This window comes from Sus scrofa, chromosome X (genome assembly GCF_000003025.6).
Source record: "Sus scrofa isolate TJ Tabasco breed Duroc chromosome X, Sscrofa11.1, whole genome shotgun sequence".
Taxonomy (NCBI): Eukaryota; Metazoa; Chordata; class Mammalia; order Artiodactyla; family Suidae; genus Sus; species Sus scrofa.
This window is the reverse complement of record NC_010461.5, coordinates 88,745,723-88,769,089: the sequence shown is the minus strand read 5'-3', so window position 1 is coordinate 88,769,089 and position 23,367 is coordinate 88,745,723. Positions and strand designations below refer to the sequence as shown.

At 43.4% G+C, this 23,367-nt stretch overlaps 1 protein-coding gene across 1 annotated transcript in view; it reads left to right on the top strand.

Moving 5' to 3' along the window:
* COL4A6 (collagen type IV alpha 6 chain) overlaps window positions 18,152-23,367 on the top strand; it is a 116,014-nt gene continuing 110,798 nt past the window's right edge. Inside the window, 1 exon segment of the mRNA XM_021079861.1 lies at window positions 18,152-18,213. Coding sequence (XP_020935520.1) covers window positions 18,152-18,213 — 62 coding nt within the window.

Below are 23,367 nucleotides of genomic sequence, written 5' to 3'. Positions count from 1 at the left end.
TAGCTCCAATTCGACCTCTAGCCTGGGAACCTCTATATGCCACAGGTGCGGCCCTAAAAAGACAAAAGACAAAATAAAAAAGAAGTTGTTTTGTTAAAAAATCTATTTATGCCAGTTGTACGTGCTAATATAATTAGGTAGCAAAGTAAATTTATGAAATGTGAGTTTAAAATGGAAGCTACTATTTCCATGTAAACTAAGTTCAGTTCTTTGGAAAGACTTGATGAAGAAAAGCTACTCTGAAAAACTGCTCTATTGGAGTTCCTGCTGCGGCTCAGTGGGTTAAGAATCCAACTGCAGTGGGTCTGGTCACTGTGGGTGTGGGTTCGATCCCTGGCCCTAGTGCAATGGATTAAAGGATCAGGCATTGCCGCAGCTGTGGTATAGGTCACAGCTGGAGCTCAGATTCAGTTCCTGATCCAGGAACTTCCACATGCCCCGAGTGCAGCCATTAAAAAACAACAACAACAACAACTGCTCTATTGCTAGGGGGGAAAAAAAAAACCCGAAACTGGAAATCAAATAAGATGCATAAAGGATGTAACTTATGCAAAAAAGAGTCTGAAACTTCAAAGGACCCGCGCTCAGAAAAAGGGCTTTGGTCTTACATCACATCATCAGATTTGTGTGTTTTAGCTTGTAATAAAATACATAAGGATCATGTATATCATTTTATATGATTCTTCACTTTAACCAATGAATAATTCCTTATTATACAAGAGAGTGTTATCTATACAAGGGAGCTTCTACTATATGATCAATGTATTGTGTAATTTATATGCTCTGAGCTTGGAAGAAGGCCCAGTAGAATACATTTACCAGCTATGCGGTTGGGAGTTTGCAGTGGGAAAAATAATTCCCCCCCTCCAAAGATGTCCACATCCTAATTCCTGGATCATGTAAACATGCTATGTTACATGGCAGGGGGGAATAAAGGTTGCAGATGGTAGTAAGATTGCTTGTCAGTTGACCTTGACATGGAAAGATTATCCTGGATTACCCAGGATTGCCCCTTTTAATCACAAAGGTCCTTACAAGTGGAAGAGGGAGGCTGAACAGAGTGTCGGATTGATGTGAGGTAAGAAAGATTTGACCAATGTTGCTGGCTTTAAAAATAGAAGAAAGCAGAGTTCCCACTGTGGCTCAGTGGTTAACGAACCCGACTAGGAACCATGAGGTTGCAGGTTCGATCTCTGGCCTCACTCAGTGGGTTAAGGATCTGGCGTTGCTGTGAGCTGTGGTGTAAGTCACAGGCACGGCTTGGATCCCACGTTGCTGTGGCTCTGGCGCAGGCCGGTGGCTACAGCTCCGATTGGACCCCTAGCCTGGGAACCTCCATATGCTGCAGGAGTGGCCCTAGAAAAGGCAGAAAGACAAAAAAAAAAAAAAATAGAAGAGGCCATGAGTCAAGGAATATGGGCAGCATCCAGAAGCTAGAAAGGCAAAGGAATGGATGATCCTCTAGAGCCTCTAGAAAGGAATGCCATGCTGCTAATACTGATTTTAGGCCCATTCTAGACTTGTGACCTGCACAAGAGTAAGGTAATAAGTGTGCGTTGTTAAGCTACTAGGATTGTGGTAATTTGTTACAGTGGGAAACTAATGCAGATATTGAGCCAAGTTGTTGACCAACAACAAACCCCATCCCCTAACCACCACTGCCACCTCCCTCTCCCTCAACTATGCTTATAGGAAACCTAGGCCCTTCATGCTTTCAGGTATCCCAGACACAGGATTGACACTTAATATCTGAGTCTGGCCGTAGAAGCACCATATTTAAGTTCCTACCGAATACCAGGCAGTATGCTAAAGGCTGAGGCCTTCTTGATGAGCAGTATAGATATAGTCTGTCTTCATAGAGCTCTCAGGCTATTCTCATGATCTCTTCCCCTTTCAAAATCTATACTTAGCAAGAAGGTAATTCTCGACATCTTTCTGTGTCTTGACTGAGGAATACCTAGTTTTTTGCTCATTTGTAAAACAGAGTGTTGAAACCATTACATACTCCATTCTTCCCCTAATCTTTTCTCTCAAATTGCTTTTTGATTTGTGACTGCTCTTTCACCCATTCACCCATCCCACAGAGTGATTTTCTAGAATTCTACATTACAGTCTTCCAACATCAAAATACCAGCAACAAAATAGACATTTCTGCCAAGGAAAGAGCAGGATGGCTCCCTCATGCTCCATCTTCCCACATGGCATGTTCATTGCAAGCCTTCCTCTCCACTCAGGTGTTACCCTCCATCCACAATGAAGCATCTCATGAACCCCAAGTCTCTCCCGTTTATCAGCTCAAGCTCATGTCTGCTTTCAACAATCCCCTGCCCAGCCATAGGGCTTCACCATTGCTTCTGCATAGTTTGGAGTCATGCCTTTGTATCCCTTATTATTTGTCATTGTGTCCTGTATTACATGTGACATATGCATTTTGATATTTTCCTGATTAGAAACCCCTTCAATGGTTTCTAATTGTCCTCAGAATCAAGTCCAAACTCTTCATCACAGCACTGTGGGTCATCATGATCTGGTGGCTCTGTCTTCCTCTTCTCATTGGAGTGCCATTCTCCACCTTCCCATCTGTCTTAGTCTGTTCAGGCTGCTATAACAAAAATACCATAGACTGGATGGCTTATAAGCAACAGAATTATTTTACTCACCATTCTTGGAGCTGGGAAGTCTAAGATCAAGGCCCTGGCAAATTTGGTATCTAATGAGAGCTCACTTTGTAGCTCATTGATGGACATCTTTTCACTTTGACCTCACATGGTGGAAGGAGCAGGATTGCTCTCTGGGGTCTCTTTTATAAAGGCACTAATACCATTCATGAAGGCCCCACCCTCATGAACTAATCACCTCCCAAAGACCCCACCTCCAAATAACATCACTGAAGGAGTAGATTTCAACATATTAATTTGGCAGGGACACAAACTATCCTCAGCAGTCATTGTGATATTTTCAAATATCAGCCATTTCTAATATTTTCCATGTTCTTTTCAACCTCTGGGCCTTCAACACACTGTATCTTCCTGAAATGTTTATCAGTGACTATTTCTTTTCTTACTTCTGCCCCCACCTTGCTCACCTGGTTTACTCATCCTCCAGTTGACAACTCAAATAACACTCTTTTAAAAATCACTCCTGGGAGTTCCCATTGTGGCTCAGCAGTAATGAACCTGACTAGTATCCATGAGGATGTAGATTTGATCCCTGGCCTTGCTCAGTGGGTTAAGGATCCTGCATTGCCGAGAGCTGTGCTATAGGTTGCAGACACGGCTCAGATCCCACGTTGCTGTAGCTGTGATATAGGCCAGCAGCTGTAGCTCCAATTGGACCCCTACCCTTGGAACTTCCATATCCCGTGGGTGTGGCCCTAAAAAAATTAAAAAAAAAGATTTTGAATTGGGTGTCTAAGCAGTGTAGCAACCAATCAAATAACAGTATTGGCTACCATTCATTGATAGTTAATGTTTGCCAGGCACTGATCTGTTCTAAGGGGCCTTATAGCAAGCTATCATTATCTAATTTAATCTTTTCCATGAGCCTATGAGGAAAGTATTATTATAATCCCTTGCTTTGCAGGTGAGAGAGCTGAGGTTAAGGGAGGTTAAGTAACTTGCGCAGAGTCACACAGAGAGTAAGTCGGAGAGCCATTCAACATATTGACCCCACAGCCTTTCCTCTTTTCCTTAATTCCGGGCTACTTGTCTCCCACAGAACTTCCTCATTTGCAGACTTCCAGATCCTTGGCAGACTCGGTGCACACTTACCTCTCCAGTCCTAATCAGAATTATTGGGGTTTTTTTTTTGCATTTTGGGGGGGCAGCTACACCCGTGGCATATGGAGGTTCCCAGGCTGCAGGTCAAATCAGAGCTGCAGCTGCCAGCCCACGCCACAGCCACAGCCGCAGCAATACCAGATACAAGCCACATCTGCAACCTACACCACAGCTCACGGCAAGGCTGTATCCTTAACCCATGGAGCAAGGCCAGGAATCGAACCTGCAACCTCATGGATCCTAGTCGGATTTGTTTCTGCTGCACCACGATGGCAACTCCCTAATCAGAATTATGATCTGTTGCCTTGAAAGGTGCTTTGTTGCATGTTACCGAGGTGAAAAGCTCTACCTTCCTCCATTTCTTTGTTCTGCATTTGTTGAAACAATAGGCCCCAGGGAAAGAGGCCCCTTTTTAGAAGAAGAAAAAATTATGTTCTTTCTGCCGTCCTCACATACCACATTAATTATCAGCTACAGAAGAAACGGCTGAGACTTCTGGTCCACTTGGCCCTTCTTTTCCTCCAAGGCATGAAGCAGCATAGCAAGAGAAGGGTTTCATTCTCAAGCTGAAGTGCTGTCCCATATACCATAGCCTGGGACAAAGGTTTGGTGAGCTGGGTATGACTCCTGTGATAAGACACCCATCAATAGATGGGATTGTTTATGAAAAGTAGCCTGGAATGTGCCAACAAGAACTCTAATTTGGATTTTTTTGTTTTTTTATTTTTAGGGCTACAGGTGTGGCATACGGATGTTCCCAGGCTAGGGGTCGAATCAGAGCTACAGCTGCTGGCCTACAGCACAGCCACAGCAATGCCAGACCTGAGCCACATCTCTAACCTACACCATAGCCCACGCAATGGCCAGTTCCCCGACCCACTGAGTGAGGCCAGGGATCGAACCTGTGTCCTCATGGTTACTAGTCGGGTTCGTTACTGTGAGCCACAACGGAAACTCCCTCTAATTTGGATTTGAAGTAAATATTGAGTGAACACCCTTTTAGCTTGGCCTTTCTTGTCCACTTGATTAGGAGGTCATACAGAATCTCTCCATGAACCCACTATGAGTGGATAAATTACTCTGCATAAGGCTTTATACTTGTAGCAGAAGCCGGAGTTGAAAGTGCTTCGCTGGGTAGCATAGGTAACTCGATGATGGATCTCTCTATCATCAACCTCTGGCTTCCACCTTCTCTAGCTTCAGAAGAGTGCACTGATGGATAACAATCTGGACACAAGTATTATTCCCAAAAGCAAAAGCCTGGAAGGGCTCTCTAGAGGTTATTAGATTTCTGCAAGGCAGGATCTAAGGTCATGCTGCCAAACAGTAGTTTCATGCCCACTGCATGCATGGGAGTGGCTGCCTAGAACAATATAATGAGAAGAATTAAGAGGCCACATATGGGCAGTGCAGAAAGGAGCACCAGAGTTGATTAGTGATGTCTGCCATGGACATGAAAATACAGAGGACCAGCAAATGAGCTCCTTCTTTTTTGCCGCTCTTGCTCAGAGCTAGTAGTTCCTTAACCTGATTGCACACAAATCACCGGAAGCTTTTTATTTTTTTTAGTTTTATTATTATTTTTTCTTTCTAGGACTGCACCTGCAGCATATGGAAGTTCCCAGGCTAGGGGTCTAATCGGAGCTGCAGCTGCCTGCCTACACACAGCCACAGCAACGTCAGATCTGAGCCACATCTGCGACCTGTACTGCAGCTCACGGTAATGCTGGATCCTTAGCCCACTGAGCAAGGTCAGGGATCAAACCCAGATCCTCATGGATCCTAGTCAGGTTCTTAACCCGCTGAGCCACATCAGGAACTCCATGCAAAGCTGTTTAAAAATTACTGGTACTGGAGTCCACCCTAGACCAATTCTGGAGGTGAGATTCATGCGTTTGAGCATCCAGGTTGACAGCCACTTCTCTGAACCATTACAGAAGACTTAACTCAGTAGTTCTCAAATGAGCTTTTTCCAACAAGGACCTGCCAGGCTGGCTGCATAAAGATTGTCTGAGTAGCATGTAAAATTGAGGATTCCTGGACCAGCTCCTAAAATTTCGAATTTGGAAGTATGGGGATATGTCCCAAGAATTTGTTTTTTAAAACCTCACACAGGAGTCCCTGTTGTGGTGCAGCAGTAACGAACCCGACTAGTATCTACAAGGATGCGGGTTCAATCCCTGGCCTTGCTCAGTGGGTTAAGGATCCGGCGTTGCCATGAGCTCTGGCATAGGTCCCAGATGCGGCTTCGATCTGGCATAGCTGTGGCTGTGGTGTAGGCTGGCAGCTGCAGCTCTGATTCAACCCCTAGCCTGGGAACTTCCGTATGTCGCAGGTGGAGCCCTGAAAAAGGAGGGTAAAAAAACTCACAGGAGGAAGGTGACATGCAGCCAGGTTTGGGAACCCCAGCCCTATGCTCTTCTTAATGCCTCAGGAAAATGACCACTCTAAGGAGAACCCTATACCCTAGGACAGTGGCTTTCCCCCCTGACTACACATCAGCTTTCCTGGGCACCTTCTTAAAAACACCAGTCTAACTCCAGATCAGTTAAATCAGACTCTCAAGGATAAAACCTGGATGATTCTAATGTGCAGCTAAAACCCTAAGAATCATTATTCTAAGAAGTAAGATGTAGGGATCTCATATGAGAACCTCATCAGGTAGATTTCACTTTTTTTTTTTTTTTTTTTTTTTTTTTTTTTTTTGCTGTGGATTTCATCCCTGACTGAGTCCAGGGCTTTGGCTTGATGTTACGTGGAAGAACCACTCCTATTTCCCGAACCTTGTTTACCTACTAGAATCTATCATTTATTATGGTTATGGTGGTCTTACGGGTCTTTCTGAACTAAGTAAACATCGGCTACAGTCGCTTACTCATTTTTTTAAACAAATAGCTCCTGAGTGCTTCGGAGTGTTTATAACATGCAGATTCCAATATCTTCCACCTCTATAAAGAAAGGGTTTTGGTGATGGTTTCTTTAACTTTTTATTTAGATAATCAAATGAAAAACAGGGCAGTGGATGCTGTTGAGACAGAGTCTTTGTAAATACAAGACAAAGTTGTATTTCAAGTGAGAAGCCTTGGAGTTCCCGTCATGGCTTTGGTTAACGAATGCGACTATGGGGACGCGTCCATGAGAACGTGGGTTCAATCTCCGGCCTCGCTCAGTGGGTTAAGGATCTGGCATTGCCATGAGCTGTGGTGTAGGCTGCAGACATGACTCAGATCCCACATTGCTGTGGTATAGGCCGGTGGCTACAGCTCTGATTGGACTCCTAGCCTGGGAACATCCATATGCCTCGGTGTGGCCCTAAAAAGACAAAAAATAACATATAACATAACATAACATAACATAACATAACATAACATAGAGAGCCATCAAAGTGCCTCACCATGAGTTAGTGGGAAAAGAAGACAGCTTAACGACCAATCCATGATTGACTCTTGGAGGGGAAGAAAAAGTTTTCCTTAGGTTCTTTGGGGTCCGGAAATTAAACTGACGGGGACAGAGTAGCTGGGGAAAATCAGACTAAGTTTTACGTGATACAAGAACCTTCCTAAGGAACTGGAGACACGAAGCAACAGTTCTACCTGTACGTTTTTATATACAAGCACAATTTGTATAGAAATAGGTTGGACGAAGAGTGGGCAGTTGTGTAGAACTCCAGCAGGTTAAGGAGAATGAGGCAAGAGCAGTAAACTGGGGAAAACTGAGCAAGTCCTTGTTCGTTAGGATTCTTCTTGGCGTCCCTTTGTCTTTGGAGACAAGGATGCTCCTTTCCTCTGGGTATGGGGAGGGTACTGTTCACTTGAGGATTTTATGAGCTGTTTCAGGGAAGACGGGTGGGGGGAGGTCAGAGTGACCTGCCTGTTTCTGCTGTGTTCTCAGTCCTTCAACTAAAAATACTCCATATGCCGAGGCACTGTACTTGGAGGTAGCATGTCCTAACTCCATCACCTTGCTAGTCCTTTTTGAAGCAAATGGAAGCCATCTGATGCCTTTTCTGTTTTTTATTTTATTTTGCTTTTTAGGCTGCACCCACAGCATAAGGAAGTTCCCAGGCTAGGGGTCCAATCAGAGCTGCAGCTGCCAGCCTACGCCAGAGCCACAGCAACTTGGGATCCGAGTCGTGTCTGCGACCTACACCACAGCTCACGGCAACACTGGATCCTTAGCCCACTGAGGAGGTCAGGAATCGAGTCTGCGTCTTCATGGATACTAGGATCGAACCCAAAACCTCATGGTTCCTAATCGGATTCATTTCCACTGGGCCACAACGGGAACTCCCCTTTTTTGTTTTTTAAAGATTTGCCTTTATATGTTTGTCTGTCTCACCTAGTCATGTGAGACAGCTAAACAACCACACAGTCAGCCTTGCGGGGATGGTCACACCAGACATTCTGAGATTTGCAGAGTCCAGGAGGACTCCTCTTATTCCTCAAAATGTATTTGTAGAAATTATTTCCTCACTTAGGCTTGAATTTCCATCATTAGCGATGAATGTATTTGAACATTCCCTTGTTATATCCATGTTTTTATGTATTTGTATTTTCGGTGGAGAAGGCAGAGACCAGTGTTTTTAGATAGAAACAGAACTAACACATTAAGTCCCCAATACCTCCAGTACTCTCAGGATGAAAAAGCTATGACTACCTTGGTAGAGAAATGACACCTTAGCAGATAGGTTAAAAGGACCTCACAAAGAAAAGCCTGAGGCTTCGAGGACTAACCTGTCTTGTTAGTGCCAATTGGTGGTATTTGTTTTGGGTTTGGGGGTGTTTTGTTTGGTTGATTGGTTTTTTGTTTTTTGTACTTCCCATTTCAGAACTTCTTTGCAGAGGTAACCTCTTTGAAAAAGCAATATGAAGAGTTCCATGTGGCTCAGTGGGGTTAAGGATTTGGCATTATCACTGCTGTGGCTCCAGTCGCTGCTGTAACCCAGGTTCGATCCCTGGCCTGGGACCTTCTGCATGCTGTGGGCAGGACTAAAAAATAAATAAAACATTAAAAAAAAAAAAAGGAATATGAGTCCTTGAGAAACAGCGTTCTAGGACCTAGCCATCTCTGTAGCCCCAGCTCCTGGCTGGGGGTAGTTGAAGGAATGGCAGCCAATGAAAATTTACCATCATAGAACTGCCTTGGGAGGCTTTGAATCCAGCCTCATTTGAACCCATCCAAATGAGTCCCAACAGCCAAACTTCTGCACGACAGCCTAGTCGTCCTTGTAAACAAGACTGTTCCCTTTCCCCCTGCCCATGGAAAACAGACCCAACAAACCCCTTGCTGATGGAATATCCCCATCCGTGTGCTCAGAGAATAGACCATTGTGTCTCCGCCAAGAGCTGGCAGTCCAGTGAATAATCTGTTCCTATACATTTACCCTCAGTGTGGAGTATCCTAGGACATGTTTATACTCAAGAAAGGCTAGTATTAACATTGTGTCAGGGGATTAATCCATTTTAATTGCAAATGCCAAGAACAAACCTCCTTCTTTGGGGCCCAGATGTATGACTTTGGTTAAATATTTATAAATCAGTTGGAGTGTTTACTCTTAATTCTGGAGCTAGGTATTTACTTGCAGAATTGCATATTCTTCCCTACCTCCAGCCCTATTCAGAGTTTTCCTGATGTTTTCTCTCTATAAGGAGCAGCAGGGAGATGATGGGAACATCTGGCTACTGGAGTAGAGCTACTGCTATTGCTGGGAGTAGACCCTGAGCGAGTAGAGTAACAGGAAAATACTAGAAGTATATTACCAGGATCAGGGAATGAAGGGGGATCTCGGAAGCAAAACAACCTGGATTCTAGTCCCAAATTGCCTACCAATGAGCTGTGTAACTTTCTCCGGGCCTCAGTTTCCTCATCTATAAAATAAAGGAGATGAATTGGAATTTTTTAAAACTTCTTCTCGCTCTGATTCCTCATGGTAATGTTCTCAAAACCATTTTGAAAGCCCTTCCCACTCCAGGTGTAACACTCAGGTTCTTGGGAGCTGACAGAACTTTCTGCAATGGTGGAAATATGGTGTCGGTGAAGCAGCCTCTGGCCACATGCAGCTCTTGAACACTTGAAATGGGGCTCGTGTGGCCAAGGAACTGAATTTTAAATCTGATTTTATCAATGTAAATGTAATAGCCACGTTGGTTAGTAGCTACCATATAGAGCAGCACAATGCCAGATGATTAGCCATGGTATTGGCTCGCTCCTTACAGAAGGCCATTATCTGCACTAATGATGCTTTCCAATTTGGGGAAGATTAAAGAAGTGGTTGGTAAACACTGCTCAGTCCAAACGCTTTCTTTGATGTAGAAGGTGGGATACAATCAAATATTCTTAAGATGTGTTGAGATTTTCAAAATGTACAACTCCTGAGTTCTTATTAGTTCCACTAAAAAGTGGGAAGCCATTGAACTAATTTCCTCTTTTTCTGTCTGAAATGTTAACGTGCTTTGAGCTGCACTATGTGAAAGTGGGAAAGCCGTATCGGTGTAGGGCATTCTAAGATATCACAGCAGATGGCGTAGAACCTGCTTTCATCACTTCACCTTAAACATTTTTCATACCAAACAAGCTTGCTTCCTTAATTTGCAAAGTATTTCTTTGCCATTTAATAGTTGACTGATCTATTTTGTCATAGCATCAACTGCAGAGTTTTTAATCTGAGTTAAAAGCAGTGGCAGATCTTCATTATACAATTGATTGAGTTGAAAATCAGCTATGGCTGTTCTTTGGACTTGCCTTTCTTGCTTCTACATTTACAACATTTGTCTTGATATAGTAAATAATATCAAGTATTATTATTAGTTGTTATTAATACTAGTAGTAGTAATAACCAAGTAATAATAAGCATTTATTAGTCAAGACTTTCTATAGTTCTTATAGAGTATAGCATTCCTGATAAGTCCTGGGAATATTTGAGAAAATATTAAACTCTAGTTCCATGAACTGGTTAGAATCTAGGCTTCTAATGAATGTGATCCATTTGCCCAAGCAGTATTATCTATGTCAGGGATGGTAAATCCATGACATGTAAGCTATCATTTCCTCCCATTCCTTTGTCTTGGGCATCCTTTCCTGCTGAGCCTGGACTTAGCCTCAGAATTATTCTCAACACGGTGTTCTAGGCAGGAAGTATCAAATAGTTAAGTCAATGAACTGACAACATTTAAGATAAAACTATTTTCCCTTTCTAATTTTTGCCCTGTGGACATGATTTGTAAGAAACAAAAACACAGTAAAATACACATAGTTCTAGAGCTGAAAGGATCCCTGAAGTGCATTCAATCCATTCTCCTTATTTTGTGCATGAGAAGGATGAAGCTGAAAGAAGGTAGGGGAGTTAAGTAAGGTTACAAAGTCAGTTGGTAGCAACAAAGGGACTAGATTCCAGCCTCCTGACTCAGACAGACTCAGCACAACACCATCTCCAGCCTTCCATGTGGTAATTGGATGTTTGGTACAGGAAGAGCATCACCCTTGAGTTTACTGGAAATGATGTCTGCTTTCCTGGACAAGTGAGCCTGGATAGGCCTGGCTCTTATGCTGCACCCATCTATTGGTTTGTGAGATGTCCGCATCTAAACAGATTATTTGGTACATTTTCCCATGAGTCAGACTTACATGTTTTTCAGACACTGGTATCCAGTGCCACCTGATTGGAAGGAAGAAATAGTAAGAGGAGCAATTTTTACTTGCTCCTCTTACTTAGTAGCCTGTGCCTTCAATAGGGGTTGCTCCTATGCCAAAATTGTCTTTATTCAGTTTAATAACATTTCTGTCATTGTCAGGCAGTATCTAAGGGTTGAGCCCTCACAATTTATTTTTTTTAATTTTTATTACAGTTGATTTACAGTGTTCTGTCAATTTCTGATGTACAACAGTGACCTAGTTATACATTTATATACATTCTTTTTTTCTCATTATCCTCCATCATGTTCCATCACAAGTGATTAGATATAGTTCCCTGTGCTATACAGCAGGATCTCATTGCTTATCTACTCCAAATGCCATAGTCTGCATCTACTAACCCTAAACTCCCAGTCCATCCCACTCTCTCCCCCTCCCCCTTGGCAGGCACAAGTCTGTTCTCCAAGTCCATGGGTTTGTTTCTTTTATGTAGATAGGTTCATTTGTGCTATATATTAGACTCCAGATATAAGTGATATCATATGGTATTTGTCTTTCTCTTTCTGACTTACTTTAATTAGTATGAGAGTCTCTAATTCCATCCATGTTGCTGTGAATGGCATTATTTGGTTCTTTTTTATGGCTGAGTAGTATTCTATTGTGTATATATACCACATCTTCTTAATCCATTATCTGTCGATGGACATTTAGGCTGTTTCCATGTCTTGGCTATTGTGAATAGTGTAGCAATGAACGTACGGGTGCATGTGTCTTTTTCAAGGAAAGTTTTGTCTGGATATATGCCCAAGAGTGGGATTTCTGGGTCATATGGTAGTTCTATATTTAGTTTTCTGAGATACCTCCATACTGCTTTCCATAGTGGTTGTACCAATTTACATTCCCACCAACAGTATAGGAGGGTACCCTTTTCTCCACATCCTCTCCAGCATTTGTTATTTGTAGACTTATTAGTGATGGCCATTCTGACCAGTGTGAGGTGGCACCTCATTGTAGTTTTGAATTGCATTTCTCCAATAATTAGTGATGTTGAGTATCAACACTTTAAATAGAGAGGAGAGAAGCCTGCTATTCTAATTATAGGCAGTAGCAGGACCTGGAAGTCTTGGTTACTCATTCTTTATTATTTTTATTTTATTGAAGTATAGTTGATTTATGACACTGTGTTAGTTTCAGGTAAACGGCAAAATGTGTGTGTGTGTGTGTGATTCTTTTCCAGATTCTTATCCGTTATAGGTTTATTATAAGATATTGAATATAGCTCCTTGTGTTATATAGTAAATCCTTGTTGTTTATCTATTTTATATATAATAGTGTATCCATTAATCCCATACTCCTCTAGTTTATACTCTCTCCTTTCCCCCTTTGTGTTACCTGTTCTTTAGATTGTCTTTATGATCTAAATGATTCTTTAGGTCGGAAATGTTAAAAGATTTTTTTTTTTTTTTGGCTGTTGTCCTTTTTTTTTTTTTTTTTTTGTCTTTTTGCCTTTTCTAGGGCCGCTCCTGCAGCATATGGAGGTTCCCATGCTAGGGGTCTAATCAGAGCTGTAGCCACCGGCCTACACCAAAGCCACAGCAACACAGGATCCAAGCTGTGTCTGCAGCCTACACCACAGCTCACGGCAATGCCGGATCCTTAACCCACTGAGCAAGGCCAGGGATCGAACCCACAACTTCATGGTTCCTAGTCAGATTCATTTCCACTGCACCATGATGGGAACTCCCAAATGATTTTCAAAGTAAGAATCACATTTATTATTTATTAAGTAGTATAATTACTGTGAATGAACAATCAGGAGAAGGGTATAATTGTGGTTATGACATTATCATTCAACTATCAAGTGCATCTGTTTCTGAACAAACATTCAGTGCCTCTGTTTAGACGATATGCTTATATCCTAAAGTTTCTCCTGCTGTCGAACATTCCTACTAAGTGGCAAGTTGTATTAGAGTAGTTTGCCCTCTTTTTTAAAAAAAACAATTTGTTGTGTCTTAAAGATCCTCTCATTTTTACAATCAGGTTTTTTTGTTTGTTTGTTTTTTGTTTTTGGCCGAAACCACTGCATATGAAAGTTCCCAGGGGAGGGATCCAATCTGAGCTGCAGTTGTGATGTACACCATAGCTGCAGCAACACTGGATCCTTAACCCACTGCACCACAATGGGAACTCCTACAATTGGTTCCTTATAATCCTTTAAGTAAACTCAATTTCAGTATCTGAAGCATCTCAGCTCTTCTGAATGCAAGAGTAAGAGAGGTTTGATCTTCCAGTTTCCATAGGGAGACTCACCCTTCAGCTAGGGACTTGTAATTTCCTTGACAAGATTGGCTTGGTTCCTACATACCCTGGATCTAGGAAGAAGCAGGCCAGACACTCAGGATTCCTTGACAGAGAAGAGGGTGCGAGTGTCCTCCCCAACAGGGAAAAAGTGAAAAAGGTAGGAGTTCCCTGGTGGCCTAGCAGTTTAAGGATCCAGCATTGTCACTGCCGTAGCTCGGGTCACTGCTGCAGTACGGGGTCAATCCATGGCCCGAGAAATTCTGCATGCTGCATAAACACCCAAAAAAAGTTTTAAAAAAGTAGAAAAGGGGATTTCCCATTGTGGCTCAGTGGTAATGAACCCAACTAGTAACCATGAGGATGCAGGTTGGATCCCTGGCCTCTCTCATCAGGTTAAGGATCTGCTGTGGTGTAGGTCACAGACATGGCTCAGATCTGGTGTTGCTGTGGCTGTGGTGTAGGCTGGAAGCTGCAGCTCCAATTCAATCCCTAGCCTGGGAACTTCCGTATGCCATGGGTGTGGCCCTAAAAAGTTGAAAAAAAAGCGGAAAAGGTAAAGTTGTAAAACTTTGTTTTTGTTGTTTCATATTATCTCAATTCTCTTTCCATGGGGCTTCGCAGCTCATCTCTAATGAGCTCTATTCCAACTGTTTTACAGATTATCTCCTCTGTGATGTTGGCTCCTAAGATGTTACTTCTCCCAGGAATATTTAGCCTCAGCGAAGCTCCTCCCAAAGAGTAGGTGTAGGATGAATGTACACTCTTTAAAATAGGAATGTCTTACTGCCAACTTCTTCACCTTCTGATAGGTCACTCTTCTTTCTCAATCTTGCCATCACCACTGGCCTCATTTTCACACAGAATCTGATACTTTGCATCCATTCAAGAGGGAAGGTATCTCATCCCAGACTAGGATGCACTCATGTAACTCAGATCACTGACTCTTGCCACACCAGTAGGCTCAAGGACTTATATCAGAGCTTTTCCTGTGGAATCCACATAGAGAACAAAACCAGTACAGTGGTGAGTTCCAATGGCTAGTTTGTAAATCGCTGACATTTGTCTCTATATTACTGAGGGAATTTGAATGAAGCAGGTCCCCTGTTGTAAAGATCTAGGGCTCAGGCTATCAGAATCTCTACTTCTCCTCCCCTTTACCTCCTTACATGTGTGTTACTCTTATCCACAAACCATCCAACCCTGAGACATTTCCAGAGTCCACATCTTTGCTCACACAGCAAATCACAGTTGGGGACGAACCCTTTGTTAGCTTGGGACCTCTACAAAGCAGACTCTCATATGGCATTAGATATGCAAGAGGTTTATTGAGTTGGGTGCTCATGACGAATAAAGGGAAGGGCATAGTCAGATCACAGCGTGGGTCCAGCCCCTGTGAAAGAGAGAGGGAAGGAAAGAGGTTGGACAGGTAGAATCTCAGATTGCAGCACAGTTCTAAGAATGTTTCAGCCAAGCAGGTAGGGAGTTCTGAAGCCCCAGTCTCCTGTCAGTGAGGGGAGTCCTCTGTCTCACTGCAAGGGGCCCACCTTAGTACTCTTGCCATGCTCAGCCACTGGCTGGGAACTGTCTGCTGGAAGCATGGCCTCGCTCAAATGCCATGATGGATTCAGAGGGTTAGCATCTAGGGCCATCTGTCCATTATGCTCCCCAAAGCAAGAGACCTGAGTGGCACATTTTCATGGCTGCCACGAAACCTAATAATCACTGGGCTTTGGTTCATTGGAAAATCATCTCTGGCTGCTACTCTGCTAAGCACTGTAAGTAAACATCATGTCACCCATGTCAATGGCTCCCAGCACTTTGAATCAGGCATCTCTTTCATCAAATCCTGGTTAGTTCCCCTCCACCATTGCTAAAATCCATAGATCAATTTTTTTGGTCATCTAAGCAAAAAATCCAAAGCTGCTTCTTTGCTGGGTCCATCTCTGTCTTGGCCAGTACTCAAGAGATATCTGTCCTCATTGCCTTTTATGACTCCAAGCTACTCTGTTTTCTTACTCTTTTCCTCTGTTTCCATATAACCTTTCCATAATGTGGCTCCTTCTCTGTTACCAGGCATTTCCAGGTTTTTCCAGTCCTGCATATAGCTTCACTCTATCTCACTTTGCATCCAGATTACTTTGCTAGCGTTATACACCTGCTGCCATTGGTTCAGGACAGTGCATTACAGTGTAGTACAGGGGTGTGTGTGCCAGAGGTGCCTGTAGGGCTTGTTAAAGCACAGATTTTTGGAGTTCCTGTTGTGGCTCCATGGTAATGAACCCAACTAGGATCCATGAGGAGGCGGGTTTGATCCCTGGCCTCACTCAGTGGGTTAAGGATCCAGTGTTGCTGTAAGCTGTGGTATAGGTCAGTGATATGGCTTAGGTCCCGCTTGGCTGTGGCTGTGGCATTGGTTGGCAACTGTAGCTCCAATTCAACCCCTAGCCTGGGAACTTCCATGTGCCATGGGTGCAGCCCTAAAAAGACAACAAACAAACAAAAAAACCAGAGTATTGGACCCCACCCCCAGAGTTTCTGATTCAGTAGGTCTGGGGTGGGAATCTAATCATTGGGTTGCTAACAAGCTCCCAAGTGATGTTGATGATACTGGTCCAGGAACCACACTTTGATAAGCGCTGTTATAAGCACTTAAAGGAGTGTGGGTTCCGAATCCAATCTGCCTGAGTGCAAAGCCTGGCTCTGGCTCTCAAGTTGTGCAACATTAAGCAATTTCTTAATCCTTCAGTTTCCTCATTTGTAAAATAGAGGTAATAATAGCGCCTACCTCTTAAGGTTGTGTTGAAGATCACATGATTTAATATATAAAGTTTTTAGTACATTGGTACATGCCTAGCACATAATAAATGCTATAAAGTGTTAGCTATTATTGTTTAATTGACCCCAAATGCTAAAGCCAGTAGGAATAATCTAGCCCATCCCTCACCAAATCTAAGTAAAAATTTGCATATCTTTACTTTTCTATACATAGTCCTTATTATTTTACTAAATGCTTTTCTTTCAGTTGGCCCATGGTTTGACCTGGCTAAATGTATTTAAAATAATATTAGAGGAGTTCCCATCGTGGCGCAGCAGAAACAAACCCAACTAGGAACCATGAGGTTGCGGGTTTGATCCCAGGCCTCTCTCAGTGGGTTAAGGATCCGGCGTTGCTGTGAGCTGTGGTGTAGGTTGCAGATGTGGCTCAGATCTGGTGTTGCCGTGGCTGTGACTGTGGCTGTGGCCGGCAGCTGTAGCTCTGATTAGTCCCCTAGCCTGGGAACTTAATATGCCGTGGGTGCAGCCCTAAAAAGACAAAAGACAAAATAATAATAATAATATTAGCAATGTAAAACCATTGTCTTCCAAATTTAAGTTAGAATGTATACAAAAATATGAGAATAAAGTAGGTTTAGCCACGTTCCACCTCCAACCACTGGCACTTTGTGTATCCCTTTGAAAGAGGAATCATTGCACTCATAAGCTTTTTTTTTTTTTTTTTTGCTGCATCCACAGCATGTGGAAATTCTCAGGGCAGGGAATCAAACACACACCACAGCAGCAACCTGAGCCACTGCAGTGACAACAACCGATCTTTAATCCACTGTGCTACAAGAGAACCCCATGCCTTCTTTTTATTTTATTTTATTTTTAGGGCCACACATGCGACATGTAGAAGTTCCCAAGCTAGGGGTCGAATCGGAGCTGTAGCTTCTGGCATACACTGCAGCCACAGCAACACTAGATCCGAGCCGCTCTTCAACCTACACGACAGCTCATGGCAATGCCGGATCCTTAACCCACTGAGCAAGGCCAGGGATCGAACCCTCCTCCTCATGGATACTAGTCAGGTTTCTTACTGCTGAGCCACAGCAGGAACTCCCATGCCTTCCTCTTCTTTTTTTCTTCTTCTTTTGCATTTGAGGGCTGTATCTGCAGCAGATGAAGTTCCCAGGCTAGGGGTCGAATTGTAGCTGCTGCTGCCAGCCTACACCACAGTCACAGCAATACAGGATCCAAGCTGTGTCTGCTACCTACACCACAGCTCATGGCAATGCCGGTCCCCGACTCACTGAACAAGGCCGGGGATCCAACCTGCATCCTCATGGATACTAGGATACTAGTCAGATTTGTTTCCACTGCACTCCCCATGCCTTCTTTTTAAATAAGGAAACTGAGATCTGAAGAAAGGGAGGTACTCATTTATGAGCACAGAAAATTGATGGTAGAGCTGAGACTCTGTGTCCTAATTCCTGGCTAGATTCTTATCTTTACTACCTCTTAGAAGAAATGCCCCACTATTCCCCTCCTCCTGCCTTAGGATGACTTTATAGGACCTATCTCTCTAATACTAAAGATGCCTAATTTCTATCAAGGCTTTGTCATTTAACCTGATTTTCTAGGTTCATGACAGCATCTGTTGTTATATCATAGGGGTTTTGGCCATGGTTGATCGTTGTCCTAAGAGCTTAGAGTTGGAAGGGAGGCCGAATGTGCTGGCTGCCAGGTAATTAGGAGGAAGTGTGAAAAATGAACATGGGCAAGAAAAAGAGTCAGGGCTTTTTAACAGGGTGAGGTTGGCAGGCCAGTGACAGGAGAGAACTGAAAAACAGATTCAGGGTACATACAGAACTTGGATCTTAACAAAGTTAGAGGAAAGAGGAGAAGAACAGGGAAAGAGGAGAAAAGAGACTCTGGATGTGGTGTTGTTTGATGGCCAGAGGCAGGCAAGGGAGAAGTCAATTTTGCTGATGAGTTTCAGTCCTTGCTCAAGTTCTTTCAACCCCCACGGGCATCTTGGCCCTCCCTTTGAGAAATGCTGCTTAACGGTTTCATGTGGAGCACGAACCCAGACTCTTTTGGATCACAGACCCTCTCCTTGGACCAATTTAAATCGCAGGCCATCAGAGCAGAACTTGGCATACAGCTCTCTTCAGGAAGTAGCCCCCCACCCTTCTGAGGTGCCCTTCCTTTTTTCTTCTTGCCCGTGAGACTCAGAGTGGCTTGAGCAATTGGCAAAGCCAACACTGGGGATTCTTTGTAAGTACGCTCTCAAGAGGGATGGAGCCTTCTTAAGCTGTCCGACTTGGGGAAGGCGTCCCTGGCAGATCTAGGGAAGGGTTTATACAAAACTTGGTCAGGATTGGCTTTTTCCTGGGGCACCATTTTCCATTGTTGCTTTTTTCCTCACTGGAGTGAAGGAGTTCCGGATTTGCTGGGATAAGGTAAAATAAACAAAATGCTTAACCCCACTGGTGGTTTCTCCAACCTTAACTTCCTCTCTCCCCACCCATTCCCATCCTTCCTTCTCAGCCCCAGGATCCTGGCATATACCCACCTCTGACCCCTCTTCCATTCTGCGCAGTTCCCTAAGATAAGCCAAACTCATAGAGGTGAGTATGGCTACCACATTGGCTGAGACAAGATTGAGAGAAGTATGTGAGCTGGACATTCCTGCTCCAAATCAAAGTGCATTTAACATGTACAGTGAATTGATTTCACCTCTTTTCTTCCCTCGACAAGAACTAATCCTTCCCCTTGCATGTCAGCAAACCAAGGTGTCACATCCTTTGGGACTTGGAGTGTGTAATTCAAACGAAATCATAAAAGTTCCCTGATGTCATCTACAACAGTTTAGGAGTGTTTTTGTTGAAACCCTGTATCAGCCAGCTTAGGAAAGAGGATTATAGCCTGAAAATCATTTCTCTTAAATTAGGTGTGCCCATAGAATTACGGATATCCCACTGAAATGCTCCATAAAATTTGATAAGCCAGAACTTTTGCTGCCGGGGATATTTGTGGTATTCCTCTTTTAGGAGGAATTGCCTATGATAGGAAAAAGATCTGAGCAGTCAGGGATAGAGCCTAGAAAAAAAAAAAAGGAGCCTGCGGGTCGCATCCTGGGACCCCTATTCATGTAGTTCATGTGCTACACCTCCAACAAATACAGTCTCAGACAATGGAAAAATGATCTACTAGAGAATCTCTCAGAAGCCACCAAGTCCTCAGACAGCAAAGAAAGCTTTTCCATTATCTCCAGGTGACTCTATCTTATGAGAGAGGAAAGTTGTCTCTGACAATTTAGAAAGATTTGAATCCTGCTGTATAGCACAGAGAACTATACCCAATCACTTGTGATAGAACATGATAGAAGATAATATGAGAAAAAGAATAGATACAGATATATAGATATAAACTGGGTCACTTTGCTATATAACAGAAATTGACAGAATATCATAAATCAACTATAATAAAAAAAGAAAGAATTACATCATTAAGGGTTTTCCCCTTAGGCCTCAATGAGCCATTCTCTAACAGTCCCATTACATAAAATATTTGCTGTAATCTCTAATAAATGCCTTAATATATTAATGAGTTCTCTAAAAGATAGGGCCCACAGGAACCTGCACATCCTGGAATAAAATTCCCAAGAGCTGAGTAAGGTCTTGTGAATCAGACAGTGCCTTCTCAGGCTTGGGGAAGAAGTAGGGGTTCTAGTTCTGCCCCAGCCTGGCCTGGACTCCACAGGAATGGATGTATTTTCTGTTCATTCTTGGCTCCTGAGCATTTATATGCAAATCATTGAGCAGTCTCAGAACCTATGACAGGGTCCAAGATTCTCATTTCAACAAATATAACTGGGCCATGCGGCTAGGTTCTAGGAATACAAAGAAGAATTAAGACATAGACCTTTCGGAGTTCCCGTTGTGGCTCAGTGGAAATGAACCCGACTAGTAATCATGAGGACACAGGTTTGATCCCTGACCTCGCTCAGTAGGTTAAGGATCTGGTGTTGCTGTGAGCTGTGGTGTAGGCCACAGTCATGGCTCATATCCTGAGTTGCTGGGGCTGTGGCATAGACCAGTCACTGTAGCTCTGATTTGACCCCTAGTCTGGGGAACTTCCATATGCCATGAGTGCAGCCCTAAAGTGAAAAAAAAAAAAAAAAAAAAAGACATAGACCTTGCCCTCGAGCACCTCACTACCTGGTGACAGAAGGAGGCCAAGAGATTAACAATCACAATTCAGAGAGTTAAACATTATTGTAGAGGTATGAACATAATGCAAAGTGAGCACTTTTTTTTTTTTTTTGTCTTTTTTTTGCTATTTCTTTTTGGGCCGCTCCCGCGGCATATGGAGGTTCCCAGGCCAGGGGTCTATTGGAGCTGTAGCCCGGGGCCTATGCCAGAGCCACAGCAATGCCAGATCCGAGCCGCATCTGCAACCTACACCACAGCTCACGGCAACACCGGATCGTTAACCCACAGAGCAAGGGCAAGGACCGAACCCGCAACCTCATGGTTCCTAGTCAGATTCGTCAACCACTGCGCCACGACGGGAACTCCCAAAGTGAGCACTTTTTATCCTTTAACAGATAGTAGAAATAGCTGTAAGGATGATTATTTCCTTTGCTGATAACCACTTTGTTATTAAGGGCTAAGATCCAATTTATCTGAACTAGAAAAAAAAAACATAATCAATTCATTACTGTACATTATACTTGAACAGTGTAAAAATTCTTGCAAAAAGGAATATTTTGGCATGAGAATTCGCATTTGGGCCTTTATTTTCTATATAACATAACAGGAGTTCCCATTGTGTCTCAGCAGGTTAAGAACACAACTAGTATCCATGAGGATGCAGGTTTGATCCCTCGCCTTGCCCAGTGGGTTAAGGATCTGGCATTGGCCCAAGCTGTGGTGTAGGTTGGAGATGTGGCTTGGATCTGGTGTTGCTGTGGTTGTGGTGTAGGGGTACAGCTGCAGCTCCAATTCGACCCCTAGCCTGGGAACTTCCATATGCAGCAAGTGCAGCCATTAAAAAAAGAAAAAAAAACTATATAACATAACATTACTTTTGTATATCTAGCCCCTTCTATGATGTCAGCCAAATGAGGGCAGGGATTTTTGTCTATTTCATTCACTATTGTATCTGCAGAGCCTAGAACTATGCCAATAAATATATAATAAATATTTGTTGAACAGATGAGTAAATTAAATATAGATAATTAAAAATTATGATAAGTGCCATGAAAAAAAAATGAACATGTATGGTTAACGATCATAACAGGGGGTCTGATGTAGATCAAGGCATCATGATGGGTCTTTCTGAGCAAGAGACATTTGAGCAGGACTTGAAGAGTTAGCCAAGACTAGCGGGTTACCCTCCTGGCAACAGTCTACTCCCATTTGGCATAAAAAAGCCCCTATAAATATGAAGATATCTGGTTTTAAGTGACTCACATTTGCAGGCTACTCAGTTGACATGTTAAGGAATGGGTGTGAAGTGGCAATTTGTGTGTGTGTGTGTGTGTGTGTGTGTTGGGAGGGGTGGTTCTTATTGAAAATATTATCTGAGTCTCCCAGTTCTTCCTAAATCATTGGGTTTGAAGCTAAGGAAACAGAGTTCAGACCCAAGTTTTCCACTTGCCTCAGTCCCCATGTAGGATTCTGTATAGACTTAGCTCCCTGCCTTCAGCCTCTAGAAACTCCTCTGTGACCTCTTGGTAGCTGGCACCATGGTTCAGGAAGCTCTTCTTCCTTGGCTTGCTTGGCAAGAGACAGGTCTGCCATCTGGAGTCAGAAAAAAACAGCCTGCCAGCCACTGAACAGTTCAGCCTGGGCTCCGGACAATGAGAAACGGGCAATAGCCAATTCCTTGTCTGCAATTTGCTGATTATCACACCCCAGGGTGTGGGATTGTACAGCCAGGACAGCTTTGCTCTGCTTCTCATCAAGGCAGAATGAACACAGATCCTGACAGGTCAAATCTTCCCCTAGACCTCAGAGGTTGCTGTACAAAGGACCAGGCTTAATCTCTGGCCAAGTGTATAATTCATTTATCTGCACGGTCATGAATTCTGGGCTCTCGGGGCAGGAAGCGTGGGGCATTGTGACTGGTTCTACAGGCCCAGGGAGTCACTTAAGCCCTGATTGTATTGTGGAGGGAGGGATTTTGGAGACAAAGGCCTCTGTGCTCCAGAGATTGAGCAGACTGGAAAGGGAGCCTATGCACACAAAGGAATGGCACTGTAGGGAGAGGTTGACAGCCTTGTCATCAATGCCCATGAACTTCTCTAGATCATGTAAGTGATGATGAGGGGGCTGGAATTAATTATTTCATAGACTTTCACCAAGAGGAATCAAGATAGGTAAAGAGGTCATCTCAAGATATTTGCCCACTGCACATCTGCCACTTTGCGGTGGAGGGAAGTTTCAAACACCAAGGGCTATTTCATGGGCCCTCTTCTCAGGGAGTTGTTAGGGGGTCTTGATTTTTGCCTCAGCTGTCAGAGCTCCTTTTCCACCACCCAGAAATCTCGAAGTAGAGATTCCCTGTTGTGGCTCAGCAGGTTAAGGACCCAACATCTCTGTGAAGATACAGGTTGGATCTCTGGCCTCATTCAGTGGGTTAGGGACCCTGTGTAGGTAGCCACAAGCTGTGGTGTAGGTCACAGAGGTGGCTTGGATCCTGTTTTGCCATGGCTGTGGCATAGGCCTCAGCTGCAGCTCCGATTCGACCCCTAGCCCAGGAACTTCTATATGCCGCAGGTGTGACCCTAAAAAGAAAAACAAACAACAACAACAAAAAAGATGAAGTGAAAAGCAGTGTTCTATCGAGAACAGAGACTTTAAAGCTAATTGGAAACTGTTTGGAAATT